This window comes from Hetaerina americana, unplaced genomic scaffold (assembly GCF_022747635.1).
Source record: "Hetaerina americana unplaced genomic scaffold, ioHetAmer1.1.p SCAF_5, whole genome shotgun sequence".
Taxonomy (NCBI): domain Eukaryota; kingdom Metazoa; phylum Arthropoda; class Insecta; order Odonata; family Calopterygidae; genus Hetaerina; species Hetaerina americana.
Genome location: NW_027287095.1, coordinates 82936773 through 82957141, shown reverse-complemented (window position 1 = coordinate 82957141; position 20369 = coordinate 82936773). Strand labels below are relative to the sequence as shown.

The 20369-nt window shown below is 38.7% G+C and overlaps 1 protein-coding gene across 1 annotated transcript in view; it reads right to left on the bottom strand.

Moving 5' to 3' along the window:
• Positions 1-12455: 12455 nt before the first annotated feature.
• The window catches only part of LOC139694129 (neuropilin and tolloid-like protein 2), a gene marked incomplete at its 5' end in the record, with an annotated part of 437533 nt that continues 429619 nt past the window's right edge, over positions 12456-20369 (bottom strand). The window contains 3 exons of the mRNA XM_071592560.1: positions 12456-12512; positions 12761-13318; positions 17497-17637. Of these exons, the coding sequence (XP_071448661.1) occupies positions 12456-12512; positions 12761-13318; positions 17497-17637 (756 nt within the window). The remainder of the gene's footprint in view (positions 12513-12760; positions 13319-17496; positions 17638-20369) is intronic.

Genomic DNA, 20369 nt, shown 5'->3' with positions numbered 1-20369 from the left:
TTAGATATTAGAAATTCTTGTATACCCTTGTAAGAACTGTCAAGAACAGGCTAATGATAGGCTTCGAAAGAGAACTTTCCCTTATTAATTCAATCGAATATACCGTGCCCGATAATATATATTTCCTACTCTCAGACGCAAAACGTTCTCTCGATAATAACTGTATTCAAATCAGCCTATTTTTTTTCCTGGAATCGCTAATTTTTCACGCCTGGAAACTCGCTTCAATCACATTAAACCGCTTAATCTAATTCTTTCTCTCAACTAATCATTTCCGAAAACAACTTGTATTTCCAATATTCTGCCGACATTTGTTCACCTTTAAACCTCAATTTTCCATAATTTGTGAACAATATGTAATTTGTGTAAAAATATATAATCTAATTACTCAGTCATTGCCCCGTTCAAGCTTACAAAATAGTGTTTTGTCCTGTTATCTTCACAACACACGACTCTGTTCTGAACCGACGCAATAACAATAAATTTATTTCCTTCTCACATTATTAAAATGAGATATCAAATGTACCATAATGCTCTGAACAGATTCCAATGGACAAAAATGGTAATCGTGCCATGTTTTGTTATATTGCTTACGCATCTTAGTCTACATAAGCTCGTTATATGATCCTCCTCCGCTTACTTTTCCCTTCTCGTCTTTTGTATTGAGATTTTTCTCACTTTCCATCCTGGCATGAGAATAAGGAACAATTGGTGTTCATTTGCTGGTACGAAAAGTGTGCAGACACACAGGGAAAAAGACGAGGATTGAAAAGTCTTTCAACATGCGCTTTGCTATTTGTTATTTGGATACCCGAATTAGATTCACAGCAAAATCGCTTTAATGAGGGGATATCCTTGTACTAAAGAGTGTTTAAATCATGCTATTTTATTTGGAACGAAAATGTTAAAACCATTTTGGTGTCTGCAGTAGAGGTTTGCCTCCGCGAAAAAAATTCGCCTCTTTTGAATTACACTGCTTCCTTGTCAGATTGACCATCTACCTCGATTAGTGAATGTTCACTTTATAAATAAAGTGAAAGATTTTAAAAGTACAGAATAAATCTATTAGGTTCTTAAGTCTAATATTTTAATTGCACACGGCAATTTTACTCAAGTAAGGATTGCCAAAGGAGCGTTTAAATATGTACGTTTGGATTGGAGCCAAATTCGAGCCAGATCCCCACTTCGAAATACAATGGAATAAATGTAAGACGATGAGGTAGAACAACAAAAACTTTTAAAAACTACTTAAAGTGAAAAGAGAGTACACCAAATGTGGCCAAATAGTGAGTGCTATATCTTTGTTTCTGAGTAATTTGAAGTAATTGTTCTTTGAGTAAATTAATAAAAATAAATTGTTGATTATGAAGCTACTTCCACTGGCACTTCCTGCGCTCGGGAAGCCGAGTTGTTTCATTCGTCCAATATTTTTGATTTGTTTTATTGAAATGTGTTGAATTTGATTCGAAATTTGGACTACAATTGTCTCTATGAGATCTTTCCTCCAAAATATTTTTAAAATATTAATTCTTCCCTTTCAATGAAAAACGTCCTTTCGTAATTTCACCGTCCAATGCCACGTAGGAATGCGACAGCGGATGATTTACAACTGGAGTGCGTGTAATGCGATAGAATAGCTTTCTCGCTTGATATACCTTTCTCCGCATCTATCATTCGTAATGGTGATATTTTATTAGCCACGAGAAAAAAAGGCTTTTTTAAGTATCGGAACGGTGTTACCAGGAAATTATTATATCTAGTTCTACGGTGAAAAGCATGCATTTCGACCAATTCATTTTAAAAATTGACTTCCTCGCTGAATAGACCACCGATTTTATAATTGTGAAGATTTTCTCCAAAACTTTTCCTATCGATTACGTTCTTGAATTGAAATTGTTTCCATATCTCCATCATTATCCAATGTTTGCCACTGCAAATAAATATGGGGAGAGGCAGAGTTTGTCGGGAAACGGTGAAAATATAAACTAGCCATGAAAGCATACGCCACGAGAGATAATGGGCATTACTTTGTGAGAGAAAAGAAAAGAGAAGGAAAGCAGTAATTTACAGTGGCCCACCGGGAAACGTCGAGTCGTGAAAGTTTCCGTATGGGATAAATATTGCTGAAACATGAGGTTACAAATCGCAGACCATGGTCTTCCATTGTGGAAAAGAAGAAAGGACGGACGACGGCGGTTTGCGAGGGGCGGAGGACGGTTCGGGGAAGGCGACTGGCTGAACGACGGAGAAATACGAGGGTCATCCGGAAAGTAGTACCCGTTCGTGCCGCATGAAGTGCTGACGACGCGAGTAGCCGCTGGACGAGGTCAGATAGCTTCAGTGGCTTGTCTGCCTTCTCTGAGCCAAGTTGCATGACGCTAGCATTGCCTGTGTTGTTTCTGTGATTGTTTACAATGTTTAAAAAAATTGAGAACGCCGCCAGTTGTGAAGTGAGGGCAGTGATTAAATTCCTCAATGCAAGAAACGTTCGCCCATGTGATATTCATCGCCAATTAAAGGAGGTGTATGGAGACAATGTAATGGACGAGTCGTCTGTTCGGCGGTGGTGTCGCAACTTCAACATGGGGAGGGGGAACACACACGACGATGAGCGTTCGGGGAGACCGTCTGTCATTACAGACCAACTGGTGAGCTCAGTTGACGAATTCGTGAGGAACGATCGGCGCGTCACAATTGATGACATCTGTGAGCATTTTCCCAATGTTTCTCGAACAATTGTTCATGAAATTGTTAAACACCATCTGCATTATGCAAAAATTTGTGCAAGATGGGTCCCTCGCGTATCTCAATGAGCTGGCGGCGAAGGACTATGCAGCAGGAATACAGAAACTTGTCACACGTTATGACAAATGCCTTAATTTGCTTGGAGATTATGTTGAGAAGTAGTTTAAAGTATCCTCTTTCAAATAAAATTTTTTATGTTTGTTAATATTTACTTTTGTGTCTTTATTTCACGAACGGGTACTACTTTCCGGATGACCCTCGTATGTGCAGCGATTTGGGGGAAATGCGGAAGGAGGGGGGAGGAGGGGGTGGTGGTGGGACTCCACAAAAAAAGAGGACGCTCCGAATTCACTTGTTATGTCGATTACTAATTTTTTCGATCAAATGGAAATGTATTTTGAGGCAGAGATGCATTTTACAAAAGTGCTCAATAGGAGATGCATAATGCACACGAAGAGATTCGCAGGAAAGATGAGAAGATTATTCATTATATTAGACATATTATACAAAGATTTGGGGGACACAATTTTATGCCGGTGGAGTCCTAGGTCAGCCAGTCGCCACGAATGACATAAAATTCCTTTCAAGTTCAAGAAATGCTACCTGGTGTTGGAGTTGGAGGTACAGATATAGTGAGAAACTTGGAACTGCCGGGAAACAGACAACGAAAAGAAAATATGGCGCACTACTAGGGGTTAAAATGTATTCCTTTTGAGATCAATAATTAAAATGAGTTTACCGCCGGGAATACCTTACTCTCTTCTCATCTTGTACAATGTTAACCACAGCAAGGCATTTTACTAGTTAATGCCAAGAAATTTCACGCCAAAGTGATGACAGTGCACGCGAGTCCACATGAGAGATTAACCAACTCCAAAATGCGAAACTATTCTTAAATGATCTAACAAGAAGAAATACCAAATTTCTAAAATTAATTAATTTCCTCTTCCAATTCGCCAATTTTATGATAAATATTTCGCAAATACATATTAATTTGTGACATTAGAGTGCTGTATATGCCTGTACGATTCAAAATTCCATCATGTCACAGATTCAAAAACGTCACGTTATAACCGTAATATCAGGATTAAGTGATTGATTAATCATTTAAGTTTCTGCGGAAAAGAGCAATTTGAATTTTACCAGGCAAGACTTTATCTCTCATATGCAATCACAGAGTTTTCCGCCAGGGTATTCCTATCACCTGAAAATATATAACACTAAGTATGAAAATATAGTGATATAAAACTGTATTTTAAATACTATTTTGTTAATATTTCCCCACTTTCTGTGCTATAGCCCTGAATTTAGTTCTAAAATTTCTTTTCCCAGAGAATTAAAGATTAATTCTAAATGAAAATATAGTAAATATAATCATAGGTTATTAATAAAATGGGTTTGCTTGTATCAGATCCCCAAAGTATTCTGTTCTCTTTCAATTCTTCATTCCCTCAGAGCTCCTTGAGCTGGCTCTTTTTATTACCTGTGTCTCATAGATCATCCTAGATATTCATCAATTTTTCTGTCTATGATGCCGTTATGATATTCAATTAGCTATTACATCTCTGGATACCGTCAATAAATGTCTCTCTTATCCTTGCAGCTCTCCTCTATAGGCTTTTCTCTTAATCCTATTCGAAGTACTTCTTTTACTCCCCTCTCTATATCCGTTCTAGTTTCATCAATGGTTTTAGCACCACGTTTCTACTACCTACAATTCCCTTTTTTCTACTGCTCCTATCGTCTATGTCTCATATTCATAGATAAATAAACTCCATATTTAACCCTTAGCAAATCACCTCCTTATGCCTATGCTAGCTCTATTTGGAATAAGCGGTTTTTCCTTCCGATTGAAGTTGTTTTCTTCACCATTCCTATTCTGCTTACTAATTCCATCTCCAAAGACCTTCGTGTCTTCATACTAAGACTCCTTCATCTATTCCAGTAGATTGTTCTCTAGTCTTAATATGTAGTTATCTTCCCTGCTTAGACTAAAGGCTGTTAACTTCGTTAAAAGATGCTCCTTCATAGTGGAGCACCTTTTTGTCAATTACTCTTCCTTCCTGGAGAGTATGCTAACCTCGCAGCTTTTTATTTTCAATTGCAGCATACACATGATTTCTCCGTGCAGCCATACGCGGCCTCTTTGTTTTTTTCCTTCATTGAATTGATTTTTCTCTCGGTGCACAAATTATACATCAAGGTGCATCACTATCAACCCTACTTACTCCTCCATTTTATCGATTTCTTGCTTTCACTACCACCACACTTTCCTACTTTCACTGTCACTGCCACCTGCTCTCTACATTTATTGAATATTCTATTGCAGTTAAATCCAATTTCTTTTAGTGTTCTTAGGGTCATTCTATTCTCGTACATGCCGTTTAAAGTTTTTTAGTAAGCTTTTCCCTAAGATGAGTTTGAGGGCAAATATAGCTTATATTGTTCTACTATTTTTTCTGAATCCAAATTGCTCCTATGTCAAATACTCCCTTTCAGTCTTCTCTTTTCTTTGGTGCATTATTCTTACTAGAATCTTTGATGCATTAATCATCAGAAACTGCTATGTTTTAAATTTTTCTGCCTTTTTATTTTACGTAGTACAGATGGGAAGGACCAGAAGTATCCGGCTTGCCCTAGAGATGGCGGTAGTTATTTAAAAAATATCACTGTATTAAAAAGTACGCAATCTATAAAGGATATGTTTCAAGTTTGAAGACGCCACGTTGTTTAGTATTTGTTTGGCAGCTATCAATAGAGTGAGTAAATTTATGCAAATGGAGAAAATTGGTCATTGTTATGTGACACAATACTTTTACTTGAAAGGCCTCAGCCCAACTAATATAAAAACTGAACTGGATTCTACTCTGGGTGAGTCTGCTCCTTCGTTAACAACAGTAAAATAATAGATATCAGAGGTTAAACGAGCTTTCAAACTGAGCATCTCATGGGTCGACCAAATGAGGTGAGGACTCCAGAAACGGTGAAGAAAATCCAGTGATACTAGATGATCATAGACTGAAAGTGGGCGAGATAGCAGACATAGTAGGCAATTAAGGAAAAAGGTGTGGTACATCGCATATTAACTGAAATTTTGGACACGAGAAAGCTGTGTGCAAGATGGGTGCTCAAATTCGAGCAAAACCAGTATCGTGAAGACGTTTAGCGAAGTTCCACAGCCACAAAGCAGAATTTTTGCGCCGTTTCATAACCGTGGAAGAAATATGGGTCCATTAATTCACACCCGAGACAAAAGAAAATCACTCCACTGGATTCAAAAGGGAGAACCACCTCCAAAGAAGGCGAAGACCATTTCATCTGCAGGCAAGGTAATGGGTGTCGGTTTTTTGGGATGCGCGTGGGATAATTTTCATTGACCATCTTGAAAAAGGAAATGCTATCAAAGGCGATTAATATGCGAACTTATTGAAACATTTGGGCGAAGAAATCAATCAAAAGCTGCCGCATGTGGCTAAGAAGAAATTGTTGTTTCATCAAGATAATGCAACAGCTCACAAATCCGTTATTGCAATGGCCAAAATTCATAAATTAAAGATTGAATAGCTACCTCATGCACCCTACTCCCCAGATTTAGCCCCTTCGGATTATTTGCTGTTCGCAAACTTGAAAAAATGGCTCGGTGGTCAAAGATTTTCCAAACGTGAAGAAGTGATGTCGGCAGTGAATGGATATTTTGAGGAGCAAGACAGTTCTCATCATAAAAATCGTATCGAAATTATTGAACATCGCTGGGAAAAGTTTATAGAGCTGAAAGGAGATTATATTGAAAAATAGATACATTTTATTCCAAAATGTTTATGTTTTCTTTGTTGGGTCGGTTACTTCTAGGAATTTACCTTGTAGAGAAGATTATATTCTTACAAAAGTGAAAGAGTATTTCCTTTTTCATATATATATATATATATATAATATATATATATATATATATATATATATATATATATATATATATGAAAAAGGAAACACTTTCTCTTTTATATATATATATGTATATATATACATATATATATATATAAGTATAATAATATATATATATATAATATATGTATATAATATATATAATGGGTTTACACAATATAACACAAATAGCATAGAATAGCAACATTTAAAAGGACACTCACACGCACTTGAAGAAGGCCTCTGAGAGGGCCAAAAGCTCGAACAATTTACCATGTGAGTGTCCTTTTAAATGTTGCTATTCTATTCTATTTGTAGAATTGTATTCTATTTGTATTGTGTCAGCCCATTATTGTGCCACTCGTGTGAGTTTTTCCGTACAATCGTTATGTATATATATATTTATATATATATATATATATATATATATATATATATATATATATATATATATATATATATATATCACATTTTGGCTCACTGTTTGTTTACTTTTAGTAAAGAGACGAATATATCACCTCAAAGCGCATCGCCATTTTCCCTTTCAGGTAAACATCACATTTGGATTGACTACTGGCGTCAGACGCTTATTACTCAAAATTTCTTTTAGTTAAGATAGTATTATCTATCCCTGATTCCTTTTTTGCCCATTAGTTTTTTACTGCAGCTTTAAATTTAGACCTAAATATGCAGTAGCTTTTCTCATTATCATTGAGAATACCTTCCTATTCCAGTATTCTTGTAAGAAGTTCCTCTTCGTCATAAAATACCCTTTCCGTCTCTTCACCCGTAACTTCATGTTGAGTAAGACTTTCTCTATTCTCCTAATTGGCACTACTTTTGCATTCGTAGAGTTCATTCAAATTGTGTCTAACGATGAATGGAATCTGTGAATAGCTTCAACTTTTACCTGGACAAGATCATGCTTCATTTATTTTCACAGGTTCGCCATTAAAAGACTAGGTAATAGAAATATTCAGGAAATTAATTATACGAGGGTCATCCGGAAAGTAGTACCCGTTCGTGCCGCATGAAGTGCTGACGACGCGAGTAGCCGCTGGACGAGGTCAGATAGCTTCAGTGGCTTGTCTGCCTTCTCTGAGCCAAGTTGCGTGACGCTAGCATTGCCTGTGTTGTTTCTGTGATTGTTTACAATGTTTAAAAAAATTGAGAACGCCGCCAGTTGTGAAGTGAGGGCAGTGATTAAATTCCTCAATGCAAGAAACGTTCGCCCATGTGATATTCATCGCCAATTAAAGGAGGTGTATGGAGACAATGTAATGGACGAGTCGTCTGTTCGGCGGTGGTGTCGCAACTTCAACATGGGGAGGGGGAACACACACGACGATGAGCGTTCGGGGAGACCGTCTGTCATTACAGACCAACTGGTGAGCTCAGTTGACGAATTCGTGAGGAACGATCGGCGCGTCACAATTGATGACATCTGTGAGCATTTTCCCAATGTTTCTCGAACAATTGTTCATGAAATTGTTAAACACCATCTGCATTATGCAAAAATTTGTGCAAGATGGGTCCCTCGCGTATCTCAATGAGCTGGCGGCGAAGGACTATGCAGCAGGAATACAGAAACTTGTCACACGTTATGACAAATGCCTTAATTTGCTTGGAGATTATGTTGAGAAGTAGTTTAAAGTATCCTCTTTCAAATAAAATTTTTTATGTTTGTTAATATTTACTTTTGTGTCTTTATTTCACGAACGGGTACTACTTTCCGGATGACCCTCGTATAATTAGCTCTGAAATATTCGAGAGCGCAAAAAACGAATTTATTAGTTAAAAAAGTACGTATTCCACCCTAAAAACAAGGGATTTACATTATTCATACGAAATTGTAAACCATAAGTTGGTTTCACACATTTGTTTTTCATTTTTACCCATCCTGCTTGCCTCCGAACCGTTTCTATTCAAATATTCATAGTATATTGTTCCCAAATAAACGCAGTAGTCGAACTAACTCGAAATATTGAATTAAAATGCAGTAAAATACTTTTGTAAGTAAACTTATGAACTTATATTAATTTCTTTTAAATAAACAAAAAATAATCAAATCGCCAAGTTAAACATTTCATTATAGTAATTAAAAGGCCTGTTTGAACGCTGTGAAAGTAATAAAGCAGGTGCTCGGATATTACTCGCATATTACTCCTTCCTTCTTTAAATTTTCCTATCAGCCGACAATCATCAGCCAAAAATATTTTGTTGATTACTTTCCAGTCACCAAACATTGCGAAACATTTTTCTTCCTCCGGTCTGCTTCATAAATATTTGATGATAATTTGTTGTTAATGTTTCGAGCTCATCCTGATAAAAATCGCTGGAAAACTTGTTATTGAACAATATATCAAACCGCTATGCCATGCAATTTTCGGCAAAAATATTTTAAAAGCAATGAATGCCCATTGATCGAAGTATTGCACATATAAATATCAAATAAAGTAAATATTGATACTTTCCGTCTAAAAAATGACGTTATATACATATTTTCCATGTTTTATTGCACATTTTTCTTTCCAATCTTTTTAATTGATTACGACGCCACTTCATTCAACGACGTTTTTCGCTTAGGTATGTTTACATTTTATTACAGTTTAATTACTGTAAGTAAAAGAAAATTTTTCTGAATTTTATCTTTATGACATCTGCGGTCTTCCTCATGTTCAAGACTATGAAATCTTTGACAATGTAAAAAGGGAATTAAAAGAGAAAAAATAAATTACAAATCCCCTAATTATGCCCCAGCTCATAGTGAAAACCTGTTCATTTTGAGCTATGCAAGGTTTCACTTATACAATAATTTAAACAATATGGTTAATGCAGTACGGTGTTGACAAAATATATTTATAAAATTATAATTATAAATATGAATTTTACCATTGAATGGTGAGGCTTTTTTTACTACTTGAATATTAAGTTTATATATGAAGTAAAATGTTATATGTACATCTGATTGATATTATTATACATGGAAATGGTGTATGCATTTTGAAATCAGGTTTGAAAAAACGAAAACCTTTGTAGATTTTGAGTAAAACATGACATTTTAATAAATCGGACCTTACAGTTTTTGAGTATTACACTTTATTCAGCACAGAACAGGCGCCAAATGTCTTGATTTCTTTAGCTTCCAAAGGATGTCCAGAAGACAACATTTGTGTAATACTCTACGAGCACCAATTAAGACGAGGTTGTACAAAAAAGTATTTTAAAGAGGACATTTCTCCCAAATATTTTCCCATAACTGTACAAAAATCGGATGTTTGTCACCAGGACACCAACATCCACAACGATTTAGTTTAAATCCTTACTATATTCTAGGTTGGAAAGGTTCGAAGCAATGCTTTTTGGGAAATAAAAAATGAAATTTATTATCCTTTGCCATATGGAAAACTCCTTCGCAGGCAAGTATTGTGTTCTCCTTAAGTTAACCGCACGACAAATAGCTAATGCTTTATGGAAACAAAAAAGAAAGCCATTGCTTCGAGCGCAGTATCTCATACACTGGCAAGAATGAAGAATTTCCATCAAAAGGGTTAAAGCAGAGTGTATCTCAGGAAAAAAGTACAAGTTTGCATTGTTTATCTCTGGGCTGAAAATCTGCATTTCAAAGCGGACGAGGAGATAACACTGAATCGTACTTTATAGAAATGGGAAATGGGGGAAAAAACTGTTTATTTCAATCAACCATGGGCCTCTGGGAACCATGTTCCTTCAACAGTGATTGAGAAGCACACGATTTGGACCCTATTGACTCTGCACAGCTGAATTGCACACTATCGAGCACAGACAAAGAGTCAATCTCTCCGTGTGAAATGCATTATACAGTTGTGGTGAAGAGGTGCGATGCCACAGTAAAAATACTCGATAGCACACTATTTGCCTGACGAACGTGACACTCCGCTCCACGAACATGCACGATGGGCTGAAATTGAAATTTGGGAGTAACACCATATTGAATGAGTAGGAAAAAAAACGTATTCGAGTCCAATTTATATGTTCACACTTTGGGAGCACACAAACTTACAAAAAAAATTACTCAAATATGCCAATTCACTGCGAATGGAGCACCACTCCACACCTAAGTCTTTTTTTATGCATCACCCATAAGGAAGTAAAGAGTTTCCAGTGCAGTAGCAGTAAAGGGCATGATGATATCAGGATGATGAAGGTGTCAAGGATACTTACAATAAAGTAACAGTTAAATTCAACAGTAGTATTAACAGCAACAATCATGTTTTCTCAATGGCGATGGAAATATAATACTATTCACAAAGAAAAACAATCAGCACACATTTAATACTATTGGTTTCTTGAAATTCATTGCCGTTTGTATTGTCCTCCACATGAAATAGAAAGAATGCCTCTTTTATAGAAAATAAAATAAATACGTAACAAAAGTTTCGACATCCACTGCTTGAGACAGGAAAATACTGAGTTCCATTGAGTGAGGATTGAAGGTTATGGAGCAGGGGTTTGTATGGTCCCTTACTCCTCAGGAAAGTAACAGATTGGAGATTCCGGGGGATCTGTTATATCACTAAAGAGGTCTTCGGATGTATGCCAGTAGAATGGCTAACTCCCTAAACAACTTGAATCTCTCTTGGCACCCCTTTGGGTGAATATTCTTTTCATTCTCTTAAAAAAGCACCAATCAACAAAAAATGAGTGTTTCCAAAAACACCTCTGGATTCTCAGGACCACTAAAGACTATAAAAACACCTTCTATCTTATAAATATGTAAAGTCTTCTCTTCACTTTCCGTTCATCAGCGAAAGCAAACTTCCCTCAGTCACCACACCTCCAGACAGAAAGAAGAAAAGCAGCGTTTGCTTCAATTGAGTCAAAGCATACCACTGTCTCTTATTGTCCGGAATACGAAATAGTCGATGATATATTTTTATTTTTCGCGGTTCTCTAAATTCAACGAAGTCTCACTTCGGCTCCATTGCCCGCCGCTTGCTAATATTTTCACAACGCTAAACCTAGCAAATTAATCTCATCTATTCCAAACGAACGTAAGGCACATTTCCCACATTCCTTCCGCTAAAATGGAACACCCTGAAGCGCATCACCTTACGTAGAGATATCAGCAGCAGCGTTCATTTAACAGCGATGCCAATCCCAAGACGTTTCCTACTTCCTTTTGATTGATTCTCTCCTTGGAGCTGATGTTTTCGCGGGGACGGTGTCAGATTTCTCCTTTTGTTTCGCCACCTTCTTGCAAATTGGTTCGACCAGATTGCTTGTTGTAGTCCCGTTTCCGGTACGTGAATCCGGGTATAATCGCGCGCATAACGCACCCGGATATTTGAGGGAATTCCGTCATTCGAATCCGTCCTCTCAACACGCCGAGACCGGGGGATCATTCAACCCTGTCGGCGGCCTCGCGGTGGACGTCCCCGATGACCCAGATGTCCGGGGTGCTGGGCCTCCTCACCGGGCCCGGCTTGCCGATGCGGGGGCGGCCATCGTCGGACCCTCCCCCGCAATCGGCCCCTCACCATCGTCAGTGCATCACAATGACGTCAGGGGCGGACTTGGTCGACTCGATGCTGAACGGCCTCTGCCCCCCGCCCTGTCCCTGCCTCCCTATGTCCGGCGTCGCGTCCGGTCGCCCGCCGCCCCTCTGATCCGGGGGTGGGCCCCTCTTTCCCGGGGGCAGCTGCGTGTGCTGGGCGGCCATTATGTGCGGCGGGGGCGGCGGGGTCTGACGGACGTCGTGAACGACGGGTGCTGGAGCAGGGGCGGCGGCGGCGACGTTGGGCGGGGGCCGGTTACGGTTCCCGTGACCCGCGCCCCTCCCGAAGGTTGTGAACGGTGGCAGAACGGGCCTGGGGGCGATAGGCGGGGGCTGGGGACGGGTCATGGTTAGTGGGTTTTTGTGGGCGGGGCAGGGGACCACGGTGGGGTTCATGAGCAGCAGGCTATCCCGCGTCTGGCACTCGTTGTCCCTCATCTGCACGGGTGGGGGCCCGGGGCTGTCGCCCATCTCGTCCTCGTCCTCCTCTTCCTCCTCATCCTCGTCCTCCTCCTCTTCCTCTCCGTTTTCACCCTCCGCCGTATCGTCGCCCGTCCCTACCTGCACCGACACCTCCGCGTCCCTCGTCTCGACCGCGACGGCTGTGTCTGCCGGCGCCTCGCGGCGGACGAACACCGCGTCGCCGTTGGAGCGCTTCGCCGCGGAGACGAGCGAGTGGGTGAGGATGGTGGTGGGTAGGAGGTCCCTGCCCCCGCCCGCCCCCACGGCCGGCACGTAGCATCCCGCGGGCTCCACGCCGTCGTCCACCACTTCCCCATTCGCCCCTTCCTTACCCCCCTTCCGGCCTTTCTTCGTCTTCTTATTGTGCGTGTCAGTAGGGGCGGAGGGCACGCCGTACACGGCCTCCCGGCCCAAGGTGGCCATCCGCGCTGCCTCCTCGTCCTCCTCATCATCGTCCTCGCTCGTGGAGGCGGACGAGGCATAGCGGGAGGATAGGCGGCGGTGGGGGCGGTGTGAGCGGCGGCGTCGTGGCGGCGATGACGAAGTAGCAGAAACGGCGCCGCTGGAGCCGGCGGCAGCAGCGGCCACGATCCCCGAACCAGCTCCCAGCCGTCCCAGGGTATCCAGTTGCCCCTCACGGGACTGGCGGATGTGGTCCTATGAACAGGATGTTTCCGGATAGGTATTTTGGTTCCGGGTAGTTGGATTCGGTTCGGGACATGCGAGGAGATTTCAACGTTTGGAGGTTGTCATTTGAGGAGATTTGAACGAGCGAGTAGGCAACATTCGTGTCAATCCAAAGCCATTCATGAAGCATAAAAATGTCAGCCAAGTTCCGTGGTACACAAACGATGTTTTCAAATGTTTGTACATTGTTTTTTCATGCAAATTTGAAGAAAATGTTGAGCATCCATGCGTTAAATTAGAGTAGCCATGCAGTGATAACAAAATCAACGGCGTTATAAACGCAATTGGATGTCACCAACAAGTCAAAATTCGAATCCCCATGCAGCGCAACAAGAATAAAATAAAAAATGGCAAAATATTTGCATTCAACCACAATTTAGGCAATGTTAAATATGTAAGGATGGAGATGTCGTGGGGTAGTAAATAGAAAAGGTAGCAGATACGCATGCAAGGTTCATCGAATAAGAAATGTATCAAGGTATAAAGGAAACAAGCATGCGATGTAGTGCATTATTTATATGTGATGGGAGGTTTTGGAAGTTCAGTTTGTTTAGATTCAACAGCGGTGAAGTTTCGATGGATACCGGAAACCGTGAATAGAGTGAAACATAAAAATTCAACATTCGGAGAACGAAAGAGTAAAGAAAAATATTCAAGTAATATGAAATCGAAAGCACATGCAAGTTTTACAACGGTCACGCAAGGTTTTGGAGCAAGAAAAGTTTTACCCATAGTTGAAATGAGTAATGGATAACGGTTAAATACGGTACGGGAAAGGGCAAGGGAAAGCAGTAATGGGAGGTGAGGAAAGATAAGGTGGGCCGTGAAAAGGTTTTAATGAAAAGGTATGGAAATTAAAAAATTGGTAAGTGAAATAGAGAAAGTAATCGCATGGATATTAAGATTAAAATTCACATTTGTTGAACAAGTTTGATGTGAGGTGAAGTCCAACAAGAGGTGGTGGATGTAACAGGGGAGATGGTGGGAAATGGGAGAAAGCGATAAATTACACAAAGAGCAGACGGGGAGAGTGAAACGCAGTAAGAGAGGGTGAGAATGGACGAAAGAAAATAACTTAGGCGGTGGTGGTAATTGGTGCCGTTGGGAAGGAAGATGGGAGAGAAAACGGTTTCGGGGAGAAGCGGAATGCAATTTTACGCGGAAAATGGAGAAATGAGGATGAGGGTGGAGAGAAGTTTCGACGAGGCGGTTGGTAATGATAATCATAATTCGCCAAAGGAGGTGTTGAATCGGGTTGAGGTCGAGTGAGGTGAGAGGGCGGGCGAAGCGGGGTGGCAGAACAAAGGAGCATCCGTATGGAGGGTAGGATTAAAGCCGAGAGCAAGGGAAGAACAAGAGACGGGGATGGAAGTTAGGGAGGGTCAGGCATTAATTAACCAGTAGAGTGGGAGGTGTCGGGGAAAGGAGGAGAATATCGTACAGGGATAGGGGGAGCCTCATATGAAAAGAGTTAGAATGGGGAAGACATAAGTAGGCAGTTACACATCGTGAGCATAAAATGGATTAGGCAAATGGAGTGCAAAAAAGAAGAGAAGCGAGAGTGAAGGAGTGGACCGGAAGTGGTTTGCATAATTTTACGATTAAAAAAGTGTTTTTCACGAAACGATTGACAAATTTATATAGAGAAGTATGTAATCATATCAGTTCAATAGGGACAGCAGAAGATAGGAAAAATGAGAGAATCATTTGACGTAGTTCAGAGGAAAGAGGATGAAACGAGAAGGAAATTAAAGAAAAATAAGAGTTAGATGATTATAGTAGGAGGTGAGGAAGTAGGAAGAAATAAGGAAAAGAATAAAGGAAGGGAGAAGAGAACAAAAAGAGGAAACAGGAATGAAAATAGTGCCAAATAGGATGTGAATGTTTAAAATAGAAGTTGTAGAATTACAAGAGAAAATCGCATGGAGTTTACGACGATGTTTACGATGGGAGGAAAAAAGTGGATGAGAGGAAAAGGAAAGTAAGGGGAAGGTAGAAGTGAATTTCGGAGAGGGAAGAGATGAAGAGTGGGGGGATTGTTAATGTTCGTCGGGGTGTTGGGAGGAAGGTTTCCACAAAACGTTGTCCGGCAAGGCCATGAGCACAAAAGCGAGCAAGGGGGGATCAGGGGTGAGGCAAGGGCAAAAGGGTTAAGGTAGCAAAAAAAGGTAACGTGGGTTTATTGGGAAAAGGGGCCGAAGAGGAGCGGGCAGTAGTGAGAACAGATATTGAGAATGGAGAGGGGAATGGGTGCGAGCGAGACAAATGAGGGTCGCGAAGCGAGAGAGGTCCATTGAGGGGGAAGAGAGGCGAGCGGGGGATTTTGCGGGCGTTAAAAAGGGTGGGATACGGAGGAATTCCACCGGAGGGTAATAAGGACGTTGATGGTACATTCGAGAGGGGAGAGGGAGGAAGAGAGATGAGGGAAGGAGCCGGTGGGTTTTAATGTGGCATTCAGGGTCGTAGAGAGGTATGGAGGTGAGGGTTTATATAATGGAGGGAAGGGAAGCGTGAGCCAGTGGTGGCGAGGAGAGAAGGCGTGCGAAAGTTGGTGGCATGGTCGGAGTGGAGAGGACACCAGGTGTGGAGAGATCGAAAAGAGAATCATTTGAGACAGCGGAACCATGAAAACAAACTTACATATTCATTACAATGGTGATATTAAAGAAACGTGTTTCAACCCCGCGCGTTAACATTTTTGGGAGTGGAGTCAGCACGACATAAAAGAAGCCGCAAAATTTCAGCCGGCTCATAGTGGGCTGGGTTTTAAAGCTCACGTCCGAGAAGGGCAAGAGATGTTCTGAGGACATTCTTGGTCTGCGTTTACTCCGCGAAATGGAGGCAAAATTCCAGCTAATGGAGTTTTAAATACCCAGTAAAAAGATCGGAACCATTTGAGGGGAGTTAGAATTCGGTTAAGGTTTAAATGCACCTCGGATTAGGTTCACTCCAGAGATAATTACTTTCAAGCGATCACTTTGCTCCTCATATAGTCCTCATATAGTATAGTATATATCCATCAAGTTCTAACGTTTCTGGTTTAGCCAGGTGGTCACTCCCAGCGTGATCTGGTCACAAATGAATCTCAACTTACTGTTTAATTTACTGTGATAAAGTTCATACGTATTTGTACATAAGTAAACCAGAATAATGTCATCTGGGTAGCACACACGTTTCACTAATGTACTTTATTCATGGCGTGTCTAAGTCCTGCATAAAAATGAAAAACTTTGGTTGTAACTATGAAGTACCTTCCTTTCCGTGTCTACTCTGCATTAAGTATTATTACTTAACTGACATTAGCATATCTCTCCTCGGTTTACCCGAGCACTATGAGTTCATATTTTATCTCGCTTTAAAGGAATTACTTTTTGAAACTCGGATATATAATGATGACTTACAATTATGATTTTATATTAACATGAATGCTACCGCATTAAAATTTTGCTTCATAGCTCAAATATTTATTACATTGTCCCTTAGAATGTACAAGTAATAAAAAACCTACTGGGTCACTGGCAATCACAACGGAATTTTGCGAAAGCTCACTGGGTCAGTATGACCTAGTTATTGAGTCCGTATTACCAAATGACTTGGAATTTTGATCACCTGAGTATCAGAATTGTTCACTAATTTTAGCGCTAATTATAGAAATATTGTCTGAAAATTTGAACTGTGCTGATTTATCTAATTTTTAAATTTCTAATAGTACGTGAAATGAACGTTAATTATTGGATCAATCTATAATTAAGAAGAAAATATTTTACTTTTCCAGTCGAAGTCTAAATTTAGTGAATAGAAATTTACAATGAATATTTCATAAAGTGGGAAAACCTTTTAGCGCATAATATATGTATTTTTAATTAAAAATATAAATTTTATTAATTAATAAAATATTTTTTTAACTTCCTTTAACGAAGTATTCAACTCTCTCAATCATAGAGAAATGAGATGTGAAAACGTATGTGGCCTCGAAGATTCTTTGACTTGTTGAAAGTACTTGACTGTTACAAATAAGAAGCGTAATTACAAAAAAATACCGTATATTTTGTTGAAAAAATATCAAGGGCACACGTAACCTGACATTTTATTGGGGACCCTTTTTTTTTAAAACCAGAGACGCTTTAAATTTCAAGATTCGCACCCACCTGCATGATTCGGTGATCCCTGACGAGTTTCCGGACACAATTAAAGACGAATGCGAAACACATTCCAAACAGGATGAGGCAGAACATGACCATGATGATGATAATGTGCTCCGACTGCATCAGCAACGAGCCTTTCTTCGCCTGCAAGAAGAAGATACATTGAAACAAAATTTAGAGCATCACTTATTTGAAAATGCAAAAAAACTCTGGGAAAATTAACAAAAGCTCTTAAGTGCCTTGTATGTAGTTAGTACTTTTAAAGGATCTCATTGGAATAAAGAAAATATGGAAATCATAAAGTATTACATTATAAATACTCATTACTACCTAACATCATAGTTTTCTCATACACTACCAGGTAATTACTTTTATAATGGAACTAACAACTAATTTTTTGAATTCATGAAATAAATTCAATATCAATAAAGTACGTCAATGTACACTACAATTTATAATTTCATTTTTTATAATGTGTTTAAATATTCTTTGCATAAAAGCTGTACCCACTGTAGATTCGTATTTATGAGCCAATCATCCTGCGCATTAAATGTGCATTGATCTGCAAATGTATGCACATGGGGTATTGTTTCTCTCAGCAGAATACCCGAATCCAACGTAGCCGGATTTTAAATTATATTTTGGAGAAGAGGAATTATGAGTATAAAACTTTTTCATTTGTTTAACGTGTGAGCCGGTTTTTCTTTCCCGTTCATCATCTTTCGCCAAATGAATAATGAAAAAATGTTTTAAATTTGAAGATTTTGTCCACATTTTACTGAACAAGTAGTTAGACTTATGTGCACTTTAGTGGTTATTATAATTTTAATATTGTCAGTTTTCTCGAAAAACACAGTGTTAATTACTCGCTAGGTCAGCCATATGAGCTAATAAAAATTCTCGTACAATGGTAAAATTAAACCATTATTGACCGCGTGTGAATTGTGCATGACTCAATACGTAATGATAGATTTCGTTCGTTTACGGCTTAGCTTCCACTGGAGAGGTCTAGGTAACTAAAATTTCGTACGCATGGTTAATTTTTTCGGGTATCTACAACTTGGGAATGCTTAATTCTTTTTCAATTCAAATTACTGCTTCCGTGGAGAAATCTGATACACTGCCCATAGCTTCATTTTAAGGACACTAATCTTTATTACATTATTTTAGTTTTGCATTACCAAAACATTGCCACAACTAGTTGTTGTACGGTTTATTAATTTAAAAAAGTAACTAGATACATATTACTTCTGAAAAAGGTTAAATTCATTTTACAATATGAGTATTAATAGATATGTATTTTATGCGTTTAGCTTGAACATTTCGTTCCAATGAAATAACTTATTTTAGTGGCTCTTTAATATTTCACTGGTATTTGATAGAAATTGTGTATATTATATTTTAGTTATTTCATTCAAACACAATCTCATGCAAAACCAGAATAATCTGTGTGAAAGCAAATGAGCTTGTCAAGAGTCAAAACTTGGCCGTCGATTCTGGAAGGAATTAAGACGTCACATTCCATAGCGATGTAAACCACGTGTTATATATATAGTAAAAGCAGAACACGCATTATATCAAAATTAAGATCCCCGCGATTTGCATTAATAGAGGCCAACTACAGAACATTCTCTCTTTCCCTTATTTCACCATTATAGCAAAATCACAAACAGTTGGACATTCTCATATATGTATACAAAGACTGCGTTTCTCACACAGTGATTCATTTGACGATTACATTATGACTGCCCTTCGGAACGCAATTGAATGCTTGCATGCTTAGAGGTTACCAAATATACGAACAAACTTATATCTTCCTAATTAAATCATAACAATTACTAAGATTAGTTTCTCTTGACATTTAAGCGGCATTCTGTGGTATGAAAAAATTAGGATCTAGAAAAATCGAGATTTCAAGACTATTTTACGAATTTTTTGGCTAAGTAATGGAATCATTGGGGTTTTTCTCCAACCACGTGCAACCAAAATTAGAATAAAAAGATGAAATTATGAAAAATAAGATTTTAAGTAATGTGATTGATGATTTAATTATCCAAAACTGTTATTTTATCTAACATGTCAATGGGTAATTTAGAGATGGGGCATTTTTTAAAAATATTTATTACAAATTTGAATTAAGAAAAAATATCCCATCTGGTTGGAGGACTGACCCGATACTCCCCTTCTGGATTCACTCCTGGGTGAAAGTTGGGTTCGCCATTAGTTTGAAGTAAAATAAAACAATTTTTGTAACTCTAATATAACTTTAATACAATTTTTATTTGGTACTTTTATGCTTTTTTGGCGTCTCTACGAAGATACAGTGATTTACTGTTTCTGCTGAAACTAGGACCTATGCCAATAAAAAGTAATTACGATGCAACAGCATAAAATGAGTAGTTTTCTCCCAATCAAAAGAGTTAAAAATATTGAAAAATATGGTGTTATCTGTCTCTCGCCATGATCTGAATTTATATTATATATGTGAGGATAGTAACCTCATAATAAGCCTTATAATATGCAATTAAAAATTCAATACTGTCTTTCATAACTTGAAATAAAAACTCAAGTATTAGATGACTGAAGAGGGCCTCGAAACTACAAATGAATAAATTTGGTCAATAATGTTTCATTTAATCAACATTGAAAAATTACAGATTAATTCTTTCATACCAATAGATGTTGAAATTCTTGTTTTGGTAATTCCTAGCCATGAATCTTTTGGAAAACGTTCGTTTTTAACGTTCGTTCGTAAACTTAAAAATCATGAAATCATTTCATAAAATGTTATAAAAAAGTTTATGAAAGAATGCTAAGCTAAGTTTTTCATATTTTTGTTCAGGTTCATATTAATATATTGGGAAATTAAAATAAAA